General features: G+C 49.4%; 1 protein-coding gene across 3 annotated transcripts in view; it reads left to right on the plus strand.

Moving 5' to 3' along the window:
* INPPL1 (inositol polyphosphate phosphatase like 1) overlaps positions 1-12,574 on the plus strand; it is an 84,287-nt gene that overhangs the window by 19,344 nt on the left and 52,369 nt on the right. For 2 of the 3 annotated variants that reach the window (XM_060273963.2, XM_060273962.2), the window contains exon 2: positions 6,848-6,911. In XM_060273963.2, coding sequence (XP_060129946.1) covers positions 6,848-6,911 — 64 coding nt within the window. Of the gene's footprint in view, positions 1-6,847; positions 6,912-8,333; positions 12,172-12,574 lie in introns of those variants that run through there. The other variant, XM_088668484.1, reaches the window with a different exon arrangement.

The raw sequence follows: 12,574 nt of genomic DNA on the forward strand, positions 1-12,574 counted from the left end.
GGGCTTTGAAGACACTCGAACTCAGGACGTGTTTAGGGAAGACAATCTTACTCAGCTACGAGGGATCACCAAAGAAGAAGAAGACAGCTAAAACAGCTGGAGTGGGGGAACAGGCCAGGGCTCAGCTGTCAACCCTCCCTTTTTTTTTTTGCGGGAAACTCCCTTATTCCAGCGCCGTTTTCCACTGCTATCCCGGATTGTTAGATTTACCGTAGACCGCCCCCAGGACAGGTGAGGCTGCTGATCCCTTATTTTCAAATCCGAAAGTTGACAGCTATGAGCCAGGGCAGAGCAAGTTGGGCCTTGCGGAGTCGTAGCTCAGCATCTGGGAAGGCCAGCCAGATGGGCGGGGTATAAATAATAAATTATTATTATCATCATCATCCAGTCCTTCACAGCAAGCATAGCCAATGGGCAGGGATGATGGGAATTGTAGCCCAACAAGATCTCCAGGGTTGAAGGTTCCCCTTACCTGTTCGTTGCGACGCCCCTTAGGAGTGTTTATGGTTTATCGTTGCCCACGCAGCGCCCCCAATTGCTGCAGCTCAGGTAAGAGGGAAGAGATGCAGGCGCTTGGTGCGCAGAATGTCATAACCTTGGCACTGCCAGTCAAAGATAGCTGGTCGGAGATGCTTGAGAGACACCTGTCTCCACCAGTGATTGTGGCAATTCTGTGTTAGGCAGAATGTGCAAGGCAGAATGGCAACCATTCATTTAGAGGGGTGGAGGAAGAAGGGGGCTGTACCCCGCAGCCCACTTACCTCTTAGCACCCTCCAGCTAATCCTGCCACCCACTTTGGGAACGACAGATCTAGAGGGCAAAGCGGTTTGGCAAAGCCGAAAGTTCTCGCATGCAAAAAAAGGCCTATGCTGTGTTTCTGAATACAGTACGTACCAGCCTCTGGAAACCGCAAGAGCAAGATAAAGCTGCGGTCCGTGTTCAGGTCCTGCTTGCTGGTTCCCCACAATGGTCAACTGGTCGGCCACTGTGAGAAGGAACAGGAAGCTGGACTTGATCCCTTTGGCCTGATCCAGCAACAGGCTGCTCTTTTGTCCCTGCTCTTTCCTTTCTGCGGGGCAGATTCCCTCTAGATTGCCCCTCTAGATTGCCCCAGCCCCTCGCCGCCAATAACCAGCCGGAACAAAAGCGGTGTTGCAAAACGGAGGCCGTAGAAAGAGCCTCTTTTCCCGCCTGCCTAAACTTTGAAGGCTCCTAATAAGAATTTGAGAGGCGCGCCGGAGAGCCTTTTGCAAAGAAGATGGTTATGAGGCTTTTGTCCCCCGAAGGGTCAGCGAGACCCAGGCGTTTTTGGCAGGCTTCCCTGGTGACGGGGGAGGAAGGAGGAATCGGCAGCTCGGAGATGCGAGGAATTTCGGGTTGGATGTTTTAACTTGGAGATGTTTTGCAGGAGCTGAGTTTGAGCTGCTGCTTTTGCTGACTCAGAGCTTGCTGCTGAATCACCGTCTCCGCTTCCTGCCCCGAGTGGGTGTCCTTTTCTCAGAAGACACTTCTCCTTCTGCTACTGAATGGGGGGGGGAGGATGGGGGGGACGACTTGACTGCAAAAGCAGCAGCCCTGCATTTCCTGGGGTCAGGTAGGGGTGGCAGCGCCTCTTTTCTCTGCAAAGAGTCGTGTGATCCTGCTTTTACCAACTGTAGTCTGCTTTGCCAACTGCAGCCGTTCCTGGACAGGGAGACCCTGACCACGCATTGGTTCCCTCGAGGCTGGACTACTGTAAGATGCTCTTTGTGGGGCTGCCCTTGGGGGCGGCTTGGAAGCTCCCCCTGGTGCAGAATGCTGTGGCCGGATGGCTGATGGGAGCTTCTAGTCGAGAACATGTGGCCCCGTTGTTGAAACAGCCACACCTGGTTGCCCACTTACTGCCAATCCAGGTTCAAGGTCCTTGTGTTAATTTACAAAGCCCTGGGTAACTTGCCTCTATAGGTACGGTACCTCAGGGATCTCCTGAACCCTGACATTGCAGCTCGATCACCGAGATCATCTGCACAAGCATCTCTCGCCGTTCCCCGAGTTGGTGAGGCTCGTTTGAGCCTTTAGTGTCATCAACCAAGTCCTGTGGAACTCTCTGCCACCGGAGATTCAGTGGTCGCATTGTGTGCCAACTTCCAAACGCCTCCTGAAAACATTTCTATTCTGCCATGCCTGTGCAGGCAAATAAGAACACATACAGAAGTTAAACAACAGATCAACAGAGCCAGACTGATACCCAGAGAGAACTTGCTATCTGAAGAAGTGTGCATGCACACGAAAGCTTATACCAAGAATAAACTCAGTCGGTCTCTAAGGTGCTACTGGACAATTTTATTTATTTTTATAAAACAGGCGGCCCTGTTTAGGGAAGTTTTTAATGTTTGATGCTGTACTGTTTTTAATATTTGGTTGGAAACCGCCCAGAGTGGCTGGGGAAACCCAGCCAGATGGGCGGAGTATAAATAATAAATTATTATTATTATTATTATTATTATTATTATTATTATTATTATTATTATGTAGAATGGGGTGTTGCTTAGCCATAAGGCTTGGCCTCTGTCGAATAGATGGACTTGCTACTGGGTCCCCTGGCTCACTGTATTCCACCTTCAAGGTTTGCAGGGGGTGGGCAAGATGACCTTTTGGTGTCCCTTCCAGCCCTACAGTTCTATGACGCTATGAGGGCCAGAGGTCTCAGTCCCAGCCTCGCTGCTTGGAATCCTTTTTTTCTTTCCGAATGGGGGATGCTGAAGGCTGCAACTTGGCGCTTCCGCATGCAAAGCAGCTGATCTGCCACTGAGCTAGGAGGCTTCCCCCTCTCTCTCTCAAGCTGTTTTGGAGAAGGAAATTGGGCCGCAGGGTGGATGCGGCCCAGGGACACATCCTTCCCTTTGCCACGAGGGTTTTGTGTACACTACACAGCCGCCAACGCCCTTGCGCCTGATTACTCTCGCAACATCCCAGAGAGCAGCACGCCCTCCCTGGATCCCTCTGATTTTCTCCTCCCGAGGCTGCAAGCTGGTGCCAATTATTATTCATCTCCTTTGCCTGCTGAATAATACATTCGCCTGTGCATTACGTGGGGCAGGCTGGCCTTTCTCTGGTCAGGAGAGGAGAAGGGGCACGATTTTGCAAGTCTAGGAACCTGCTCTCCGTCTCTGTTTCTCTGAACTTTTGCAGAGCTCAGAGCTGTGAATGTTCACCTTGTCTCCCGTTGCCTTGCAACATCGTGGTTTCCCTTTGGCTTCGAACCATCAACTGCGGAAGCGCCCTGTGTAACACGGAAAATTCATCATACCTGTGATCTTTAATTTGGCTCGTTAAAGAAGACTGTCCCGCAGACTGTCTCTCCAGAGTGGTGCATGCTCTAGTTATCTCCCGCTTGGACTACTGCAATGCGCTCTACGTGGGGCTACCTTTGAAGGTGACCCAGAAACTACAACTAACCCAGAATGCGGCCCCCGAGACCACATAACGCTGGTCTTGAAAGATCTACATTGGCTCCCAGTACGTTTCCGAGCACAATTCAAAGTGTTGGTGTTGACCTTGAAAGCCCTAAACAGCCTTGGTCCAGTATACCTGAAGGAGCGTCTCCACCCCCATCATTCTGCCCAGACACTGAGGTCCAGCTCCGAGGGTCTTCTGGCGGTTCCCTCACTGCGAGAAGCCAAGTTACAGGGAACCAGGCAGTGGCACCCACCCTGTGGAATACCCTCCCACCAGAGGTCAAAGAGAACAACAATTACCAGACCTTTAAAAGGCATCTCAAGGCAGCCCTGTTTAGGGAAGCTTTTAATGTTTTAATGTTTGATTTCTGTATTTTAATGTTTTGTTGGAAGCCGCCCAGAGTGGCTGGGGGAACCCGGCCAGATGGGCGGGGTATAAATTTATTATTATTATTATTATTATTATTATTATTATTATTATTATTATCATCATTATTATCATTATTATCATTATTATTTATTCTTTTGCTCAGTTTCCTGATGCAACTAGTGACTGCCCGCCATTCCTGCGTGTGACGCCGCCAGGAAACTTTTGCCGGCCAGAGTGGCTGGGAGAATCCAGTCAGATGGGTGGGGGTGGTACAAATAATGAAATTATTATTTGCCAAGCTGGTGCAAGAAGGAGCCGGGTGCAAGAGAACTCTCCTTTCCTGCCGTTTCCAGCGACTGGTAACCGTAACCATTAGGAATAACTTTCTGATGGTAGGAACCATTCGGTGGTGGAACAGACTCCCTCAGAAGGTGGTTTTTTTAAGGAAGGAATTGGATGGCCAATCTTCAGCTGAGATTCCTGCCTTGCAGGGGGTTGGACTACATGACCCCCGGGGGTCCCTTCCAACTCGACAATTCCATGATTCTAAAAGCGGCCTTTTGTTTCCGTTCAGCTCTGCATGACAGGGATGGATTTCCCCCTTCGCTGTGTCTGCATCAGGGCCTCATGTGGTGGAGAGAGAGGCCAGCCCAAGCTTTCCACCCCCCAGTAATTTTAATGTTTAGCTATGCAGAGCCCTCATAGTTTGCCTCTCATTTGCAAAGACGTGGTGGGTCCCTGAGCGATGCGTTTTGTATATTCTGTTTTGTATAATTCACGCATGGTGCTCCAAAGGGCCAGAGAGTCTCGCAACAGCAGCTGCCCAGGGTGAAGCTGCCTTGCGCATAGTTAAACTTTGGAACTCCCTCCCTCAGGAGACAGTGATGGCTTTAAAAGAGGGATGGATTCAACTAGGACAGCTGTGTTCTTCCTCCATGGCTGGATGCAGTGATGCTTCTGAATTCCAGCTGCTGGAAACCGCAGGAGGGGAGAGGGTTCTTGTGTTCGAATCCTGCTTGCGGGTTTCCCATAAGGGGCGTCTGGTTGGCCCCTGTGAGAACAGGATGGGGCCACTGGCCTAATGCAGCAGCGCTCTTATTATGTTGTTAACCTGATGGAGGTCTTGGCTTGACTTTCTCCTCTCCCTCCAGCAGCCAGGGAATAGCACATCGGGAACAAGAGGCAGGGTCTTTTTGGTTGTGGCTCCTGAGTTGCAACACAGGGAAGTTCATCTGCCCCTCCCCTTTTTAACTGGTCTCTGGAGACTGTGCTCTTTCAGTGGGTAGTTTATAAAATGCATATATAGAGCTGTGCAGTCGGGGTGTGGGCAGCCAGCCTTTCAGCCGCTTGGCAATGCTGGACTCCAGCTCCCATCAGCCCCAGCCAGAACAGCCATAGGATGCTGAGGCTGATGGGAGTTGTAGTCCAAAACGTGGGAGGGGGTGGCCAGGTTGGCGAAGGCATATTACTTCCTTCCCTGATGTGCCGCTTTTATGTCAAGCAGCAAAGACTAAACCCAGGTGCACATGTGGCAAGAGTCTTTGACTTTATTGAGATTGAGGTTGAATCCTGACAAGACAGAAGTACTGTTTTTGGGGGACAGGAGGCGGGCAGGTGTGGAAGACTCCCTGGTCCTGAATGGAGTCACTGTGCCCCTGGGAGTCATTTTGGACTCACAGCTGTCCATAGAGGTGCAGGTTAATTCTGTGTCCAGGGCAGCTGTCTATCAGCTCCATCTGGTACGCAGGATGAGACCCTCCCTGCCCAAGGACTTCCTCGCCAGAGTGGTACATGCTCTAGTTATCTCCCGCTTGGATTACTGCAATGTGCTCTACGTGGGGCTACCTTTAAAGGTGACCCGGAAACTGCAACTATTCCAGAATGCGGCAGCTAGACTGGTGACTGGGAGCGGCCGCTGAGACCACATAACACCGGTCCTAAGAGACCTACATTGGCTCCCAGTTGTGTTTCTGAGCACAATTCAAAGTGTTGGTGCTGACCTTTAAAGCCCTAAACAGCCTCGGTCCAGTAGACCTGAAGGAGTGTCTCCACCTCCATCGCTCTGCCCGGACACTGAGATCCAGCACCGAGGGCCTTATGGCAGTTCCCTCACTGCGAGAAGCAAAGCTACAGGGAACCAGGCAGAGGGCCTTCTCGGTAGTGGCACCCGCCCTGTGGAACGCCCTCCCACCAGATGTCAAAGAGAAAAACAACTACCTGACATTTAGAAAACACCTAAAGGCCGCCCTGTTTAGGGAAGTTTTCAATCTGTGATATTTTAATGTATTTTGGTATTTGTTGGAAGCCGCCCAGAGTGGCAGGGGAAACCCAGCCAGATGGGCAGGGTATAAATAAAATAATAATAATAATAATAATAATAATAATAATAATAATAATAATATCTGGGTTTATTATAAACTGGCTTTCATTACAAGATACCTGCAGTTGTTTTTAATTGTTTTCATTTGTGCAATTGCTTCTTATGTGTTTTTGCACTGTAAAATCGCTTTGAGATGCCTTGCAGAAAGCAATTTAGTAAATAATAATAATAATAATAATAATAATGTACACCCACTTTAAAAAAAAGATCTCAGGGTGGTTCGCAGAATAAAGTACAAGATAAAAACACAAGTCAATAATTAAAACAACGCCCAAAGAAGCAACAACCGCCCCTTCCCACAGACCCATTTAAAAGGCTGTAGAATATTAATCAGCCCAAGGCCTGGTGGAAAAGGAACATTTGTGAGTTTGTCAAAACTGCGGTGTTCTCTAGGCAGTGCCTCTGAGCATGTTCCCCCCCCCCCCGGGTTGGTGCTTTTAATTTGCCCCTGATTTAAGCGCAACCCATCGCAAGTGCCCAGAGATCAGGGTTGTCCAGATCAGGGTGTGTGTGGCGGGTTCATGTAAGGGAGAACGAAACCCCATAGCTTCCCATTTTTGAGATTTGAGTTCCTCTCTAGCTTCACCTCAATAGTCACCCCCCTGTTTTAAACCTCTCTTTCTCTCCCCCCCCCCAAATTCCTTTTGTTGTTGCCATAGATTCCAGAAGCACGTCCACACCTACCGGATCTTGCCGGACGAAGAGGATTTCCTGGCTGTGCAGGTGAGCTCCGCACCTGTCGCCGTCCACCTTTTGCAGAGTTTGTGTAGATTCCGTTGCTTCCGGCGACAGTTGCGCACGAGGATCTGTGGCTCTATGCACCCAAAACGCTGTTGTTTTGTTCCTGGGTGGATTTCTCTGCACGCTTTTGAAGGAAATGGGTTCGGGGGGGGGAGGGTATAGGCATTCCCAGGAGCAGGGGAGAATCCCGAAATCAGTTCTGAAAGACGAATGACTCCTCACGGTACACCAGCCATAGAGGCGCACTTCCAAGATGTTTCAAACTACGTTTCCCATCAGCCTCAACCAGCAGGGCCTGCTCCCATCAGCTCCCAGTGTCAGATGGCAAGTGGTGCCTGGGAATTATGGGAGTTGTAGTCTGAAACTCATCTGCCACAGATGCTCTGGCTGAAATTCCTGCATTGCAGGGGGTTGGACTAGATCAGGCATAGGCAAACTCGGCCCTCCAGATGTTTTGGGACTACAGCTCCCATCATCCCTAGCTAACAGGACCAGTGGTCAGGGATGATGGGAATTGTAGTCTCAAAGGAGGGCTGAGTTTACCTATGCCTGGACTAGATGATCCCGGGGCGGGGTGTGTGTGTGTCCCTTCCAAACCTGCAGTTCTACGATTCTGTGATTCTATGAAACATTCGGAATCCAAAATGGCATAAGACTGCTGTTCATAAAAAAATGCGGTTCAATGAGACTCCCTGTTAAAGAATCATAGAAAGTGTAGAATTGGAAAGGGACCCCCGTGGGTCATCTAGCCCAACCCCCGCAGTGCAGGGATCTTTGTGCCCAGTGTGGGTCTCGAACCCACAACCCCGAAATTAAAGAGTGTCATGCTCTGCCGGCTGAGCTATATAACTGTTGTAACATTCAGGGCAACGTTCGGCGACGTGCAGAGTGGAAAAGAAGGTGGCTCTTGCCCAGGGGTTAATGACTAGCCCCCTTGGCTGGAGAAGACAGAAGGGTGGGGGTGGGGTGGGGGTGGGCTCAGGCCAGGCGGTCCCCAGGGACGTGAGCGACGCTTCTCCCTCCTGACCGCGGAAAGGGTGATCCTTTAGCCCAGCGCTGTCTCCAGGGCAGAGCAGGGGTTGGCAAGAGCCCCACAGATGCCCACACACTGCTGATCTTGGCAGGAAGTCTGCCTGGCCCAGGCGATGGTTCATTTATAGCACAACAGTAACCTCATTGTGCCGTCCAAGCCAGCAGGAAAAAGTGAGCCCTGGAAGAGGGGGGGGGCCTGAAAGGAGGACATTCCCCAGGTCCAACCCCCCCCCCCTGCTGCCCAGCTTGTGTTGCAGCAAGAGCTCGGATGCAGAATCCTAAGCGAGCCCTGCTCTCTGCCTGCAAGGGGGGTGGGTGGGTTGCAGTGGGTGCTGGTGGGGGAAGGAAAGCTTCTTCGCTGGCCTGGGATGGCCCCAGCCGTCAACTGATCGGAGCGGCTTCGCCCTCGCCAAACAGGGAATTCTCAGCAGGCATTTCCTGTTTTGTGCTCCAGAGGTTGGCGAGGCTTTTAAATGGTTGGGAATCAGCCTTTCTGAGTCCATTTTGCCTTCGGTGGGGGGCGCGCGCGCAGAAGCAACAAACACACATGCATCGGCAGAGGGTTGGACTAGATGACTCTTGGGGTCCCCTCCCAGTTCTGTGATTCTATGTGGCGCCCATCCCGGCAATGCTGAAATAATCTCAGTTCGTTGCACAGAAAAGCCAGCTCTGCGGCTTGAGTAAGCAACAACCTCTGGTCCTTGGCTTGTGGGAAGGAAAATCTTCAAAGAGGCACTCATTCCACCCCCCTCTTCCCTCCCCCCCTCTGCTCCTTACACTTGGCTTTTTGAGTTATCCGGGCATTGCTTGACCTCATTGCTTCTGTTTGCAAGCTCCGAAGGGCTCAGAATTCATTTTCTGTATTAAAACAAAAACAAAAACCAGGAAGTGAAGTGGAGATTCTCAGAGCCAAGCTGGGTTCTGCAAACAGGGGGGGGCCTGGTCTCTGTTTGCCAAGGTAATGAGAAAACTGTCGAGGGTATTGACTGGGGAGGGTGCTCAGACCTTCTTCCCGCCCCCCCCCTCTTAGCAAGTGACCCTCACTGCGTTTGGTTTCAGAGCCTGGTTGTGGGAGAAAGCTTTTCAAAACAACCCTAAGAGGATTTGGGGGAAGGATTGTTTGGCAGTGGGAGGTTTAGACCCCCCTTTCCCACATGCAGACCCCCCCTCCCCATCCAGAGATGCCCGGGATTAGAGCAAGGGGCGTCTCTCTTGCATGCCCCCCCCATGCCACCGAGCTCTTCCCATGTCCATGGGGTGAGTTAAAACAGCTCTTATCAAGTGTCGTCACTTTAGTGAAAGGTTGTTTTCTGCTGCTCCAGAGAAGCGGACACGGAGCAATGGATTCAAACTACAAGAAAGAAGCTTCCACATAAACATTAGGGAGAACTTCCTGACAGTAAGAGCTGTTCGGCAGTGGAATTTGCTGCCAAGGAGTGTGGTGGAGTCTCCTTCTTTGGAGGTCTTTAAGCAGAGGCTTGACAGGCATATGTCAAGAATGCTTTGATGGTGTTTCCTGCTTGGCAGGGGGTTGGACTAGATGGCCCTTGTGGTCTCTTCCAACTCTATGATTCTATGATTCTAGTGGGGTTCAGGATTCGGGGGCTGAAACTGCTGCGAAGCCGTCCCAGTTCAATCCTGTCTTCATAGGCCCAGGCTGGGCAGGGTTCAGGTCTTCTCCCGCCTTGGGCGACCTGCCACAGGTGTTTCGTGATGCAGCTAGAGGGCCTTTTGCAGCCACAAGGCACAGGCTGATCTATCGGCGACTGACCTCTGTCACTTCCTGATTCCTGAATAGTAGCTTCTGTCCTTCTGATCTCCTCCCAGCGGTGACGCTTGTGGGCTGGCGGCGCTCGAGGAAGTTTGCCTGTGACCTTTGTGCCGTGGGAAGCTGTTTGGCTCAGAGTACGGCCTCGTGGACAAAGGGACCTGGTGGGAGGTGTAGTGCCAAACATTCCAGTTGGGGAAGGACGATGGTGGGTTATCTGTATGAGGTTCAAGGAGATCTGCCAGCAGCAAAAGGGCAGAATTAGGGGACAGAGAAATGGCTTTGATACTCGGAGGTCCATGCCCAGCCTTCCTTATAGGTGATATTTCTCTTTCTGCCCTGCATTCAAAATGACTGGTGGATTATGATGGACTAATTTTGCATTACAGTGCTACCTTGGTTCTCAAGCTTAATCCGTTCCGGAAGTCCGTTCCAAAACCAAAGGGTTCCAAAACCAAGGCGCGCTTTCCCATAGAAAGGAATGCAAAATGGATTAATCCGTGCCAGACTTTTAAAAAGAACCCCTGAAACAGCAATTTAACATGGATTTTACTATCTGATGAGACCATTGATCCATAAAACGAAAGCAATAATAATAATAATAATAATAATAATAATAATAATAATAATAATAATTTATTATTTATACCCCGCCCATCTGGCTGGGTTTCCCCAGCCACTCTGGGCGGCTTCCAACAGAAAAATGAAATAAAATAATCTATTAAACATTAAAAGCCTCCCTAAACAGGGCTGCCTTCAGATGTCTTCTAAAAATCTGGTAGCTGTTTTTTTCTTTGACATCTGATGGGAGGGCGTTCCACAGGGCGGGCGCCACCACTGAGAAGGCTCTCTGCCTGGTTCCCTGCAATTTGGCTTCTTGCAACGAGGGAACCGCCAGAAGGCCCTCGGTGTTGGACCTCAGTGTCCGGGCAGAATGATGGAGGTGGAGACAGGTCTACTGGGCCGAGGCCGTTTAGGGCTTTAAAGGTCAGCACCAACACTTTGAATTGTGCTCGGAAACGTACTGGGAGCCAATGTAGGTTTTTCAAGACCGATGTTATGTGGTCTCGGCGGCCGCTCCCAGTCACCAGTCTAGCTGCCGCATTCTGGATTAGTTGTAGTTTCCGGGTCACCTTCAAAGGGAGCCCCACGTAGAGCGCATTGCAGTAGTCCAAGCGGGAGATAACCAGAGCATGCACCACTCTGGCGAGACAGTATGCCACTGTAGCAGCCAGAATACTAATTGCCCCAAAGTGGAAATCACAAGAAATACCTTCAATAACGAAGTGGCAAACGAAGTTGCTTGATTTTATGGAAATGGCCAAACTGACCCACAGGGATCAGGACGATGAGAAATTCCATAAAGAATGGAGTAAATTTGTAGATTATGCTAAAGGCAATTATAAAGGAATGAAAACGCTAGCGGTTATGAGATAAATCCTATCTCTTTGATTTTAAGTTAAATTGGATAATATGCGAGAAGATTGAACTAATTTACCTGCTGGGGGAGGAGGAAAGTCAAAGCTGGAAAAAGCTTTATGTTGTATAGTTGTCAATTATTTATGGTACAAATTGTAAAAATTTGAAAAAGAAATCAATAAAAATGTGTTGGTCAAAAAATATATTGAAAGCAATAATCAATGTTCTGTACTATAAAATAAATAAGACAGTATTGTAGATGATTCTAAAAATTTCAAAAAAAATACCTTCCTTGCACTGATGATAGTCATTTTTTAAAATCCATTTCTGCAATCACACAATGCATCAGTAGCTGAACTGGGTTCCACACAGTCACAAAAACAAATGAACCCCAAAAGCCTCAAAAACAAAAATGCAAAATAAATAGCAAAAACAAAAGCACCAAACTTAATCCGTTCCGGAAGTCCGATTGACTTCCGAAATGTTCGGATACCAAGGCGCAGCTTCTGATTGGTGCAGGCACCCCGGAAACAATCGCCGATGTTCGGCTTCCAAAAACCATTCGAAAACCGGAACACTTACTTCCCGGTTTTGGGAGTTTGAGAACCAAAGCTTTTGAGAACCAAGGTACCACCGTGTTATCCCATCACCCAATACAGTTCTACAAGGTAACTTGCAGCAGTACTTATAAAGGTATTGAAACGAAAACATCTAAAACCAGTCACTCTGTTTTGCAAGAATATGAAAAACTTCCAAAGGAGACTGATTTGATCTTCCTGCTTCTTGCAGTTAGATTTATCCCCTTCTGTGTCAATAGCTAACAGTAGTAAAAGCAACAGCTTTCTACAAGTCTTAGGATTCCCTTATAAAGTACATTTACCGCTTTAGTGAACATATTTTGCTATTACTCAGCACTAACAAATTCCTCACCGCTGTGACATTTTTTTCCTGCTTTTACAATTCCATCTCCTTATTTCAGGACAGGGGAGGTTGTATAATTTGACCCTTGCCGACTGCAGCCAGGTGAGCTGGCAATCCGTTTAATTTCATCTCTGCTTAAAACGCAGAAGCTCAAGAATGCTCAATCTCACCTGGTTAACACTGACCCCTATAATGGGTAGGCAACCTAAGGCCCGGGGGCCGGATGCGGCCCAATCGCCTTCTAAATCCGGCCCGCGGACGGTCCGGGAATCAGCATGTTTTTACATGAGTAGAATGTGTGCTTTTATTTAAAAGGCATCTCTGGGTTATTTGTGGGGCATAGGAATTCGTTCATGATTCCCCCCCAAAAAATATAGTCCGGCCCGCCACAAGGTCTGAGGGACAGCGGACCGGCCCCCTGCTGAAAAAGTTTGCTGACTCCTGAATGGATTCTTCCAAAAGAATGTTGTTTGTTAAGGGTGCTGAGAGTTGATAGGAGACACTC

Source organism: Zootoca vivipara, chromosome 4 (genome assembly GCF_965207765.1).
Source record: "Zootoca vivipara chromosome 4, rZooViv2.hap1.1, whole genome shotgun sequence".
Classification (NCBI taxonomy): domain Eukaryota; kingdom Metazoa; phylum Chordata; class Lepidosauria; order Squamata; family Lacertidae; genus Zootoca; species Zootoca vivipara.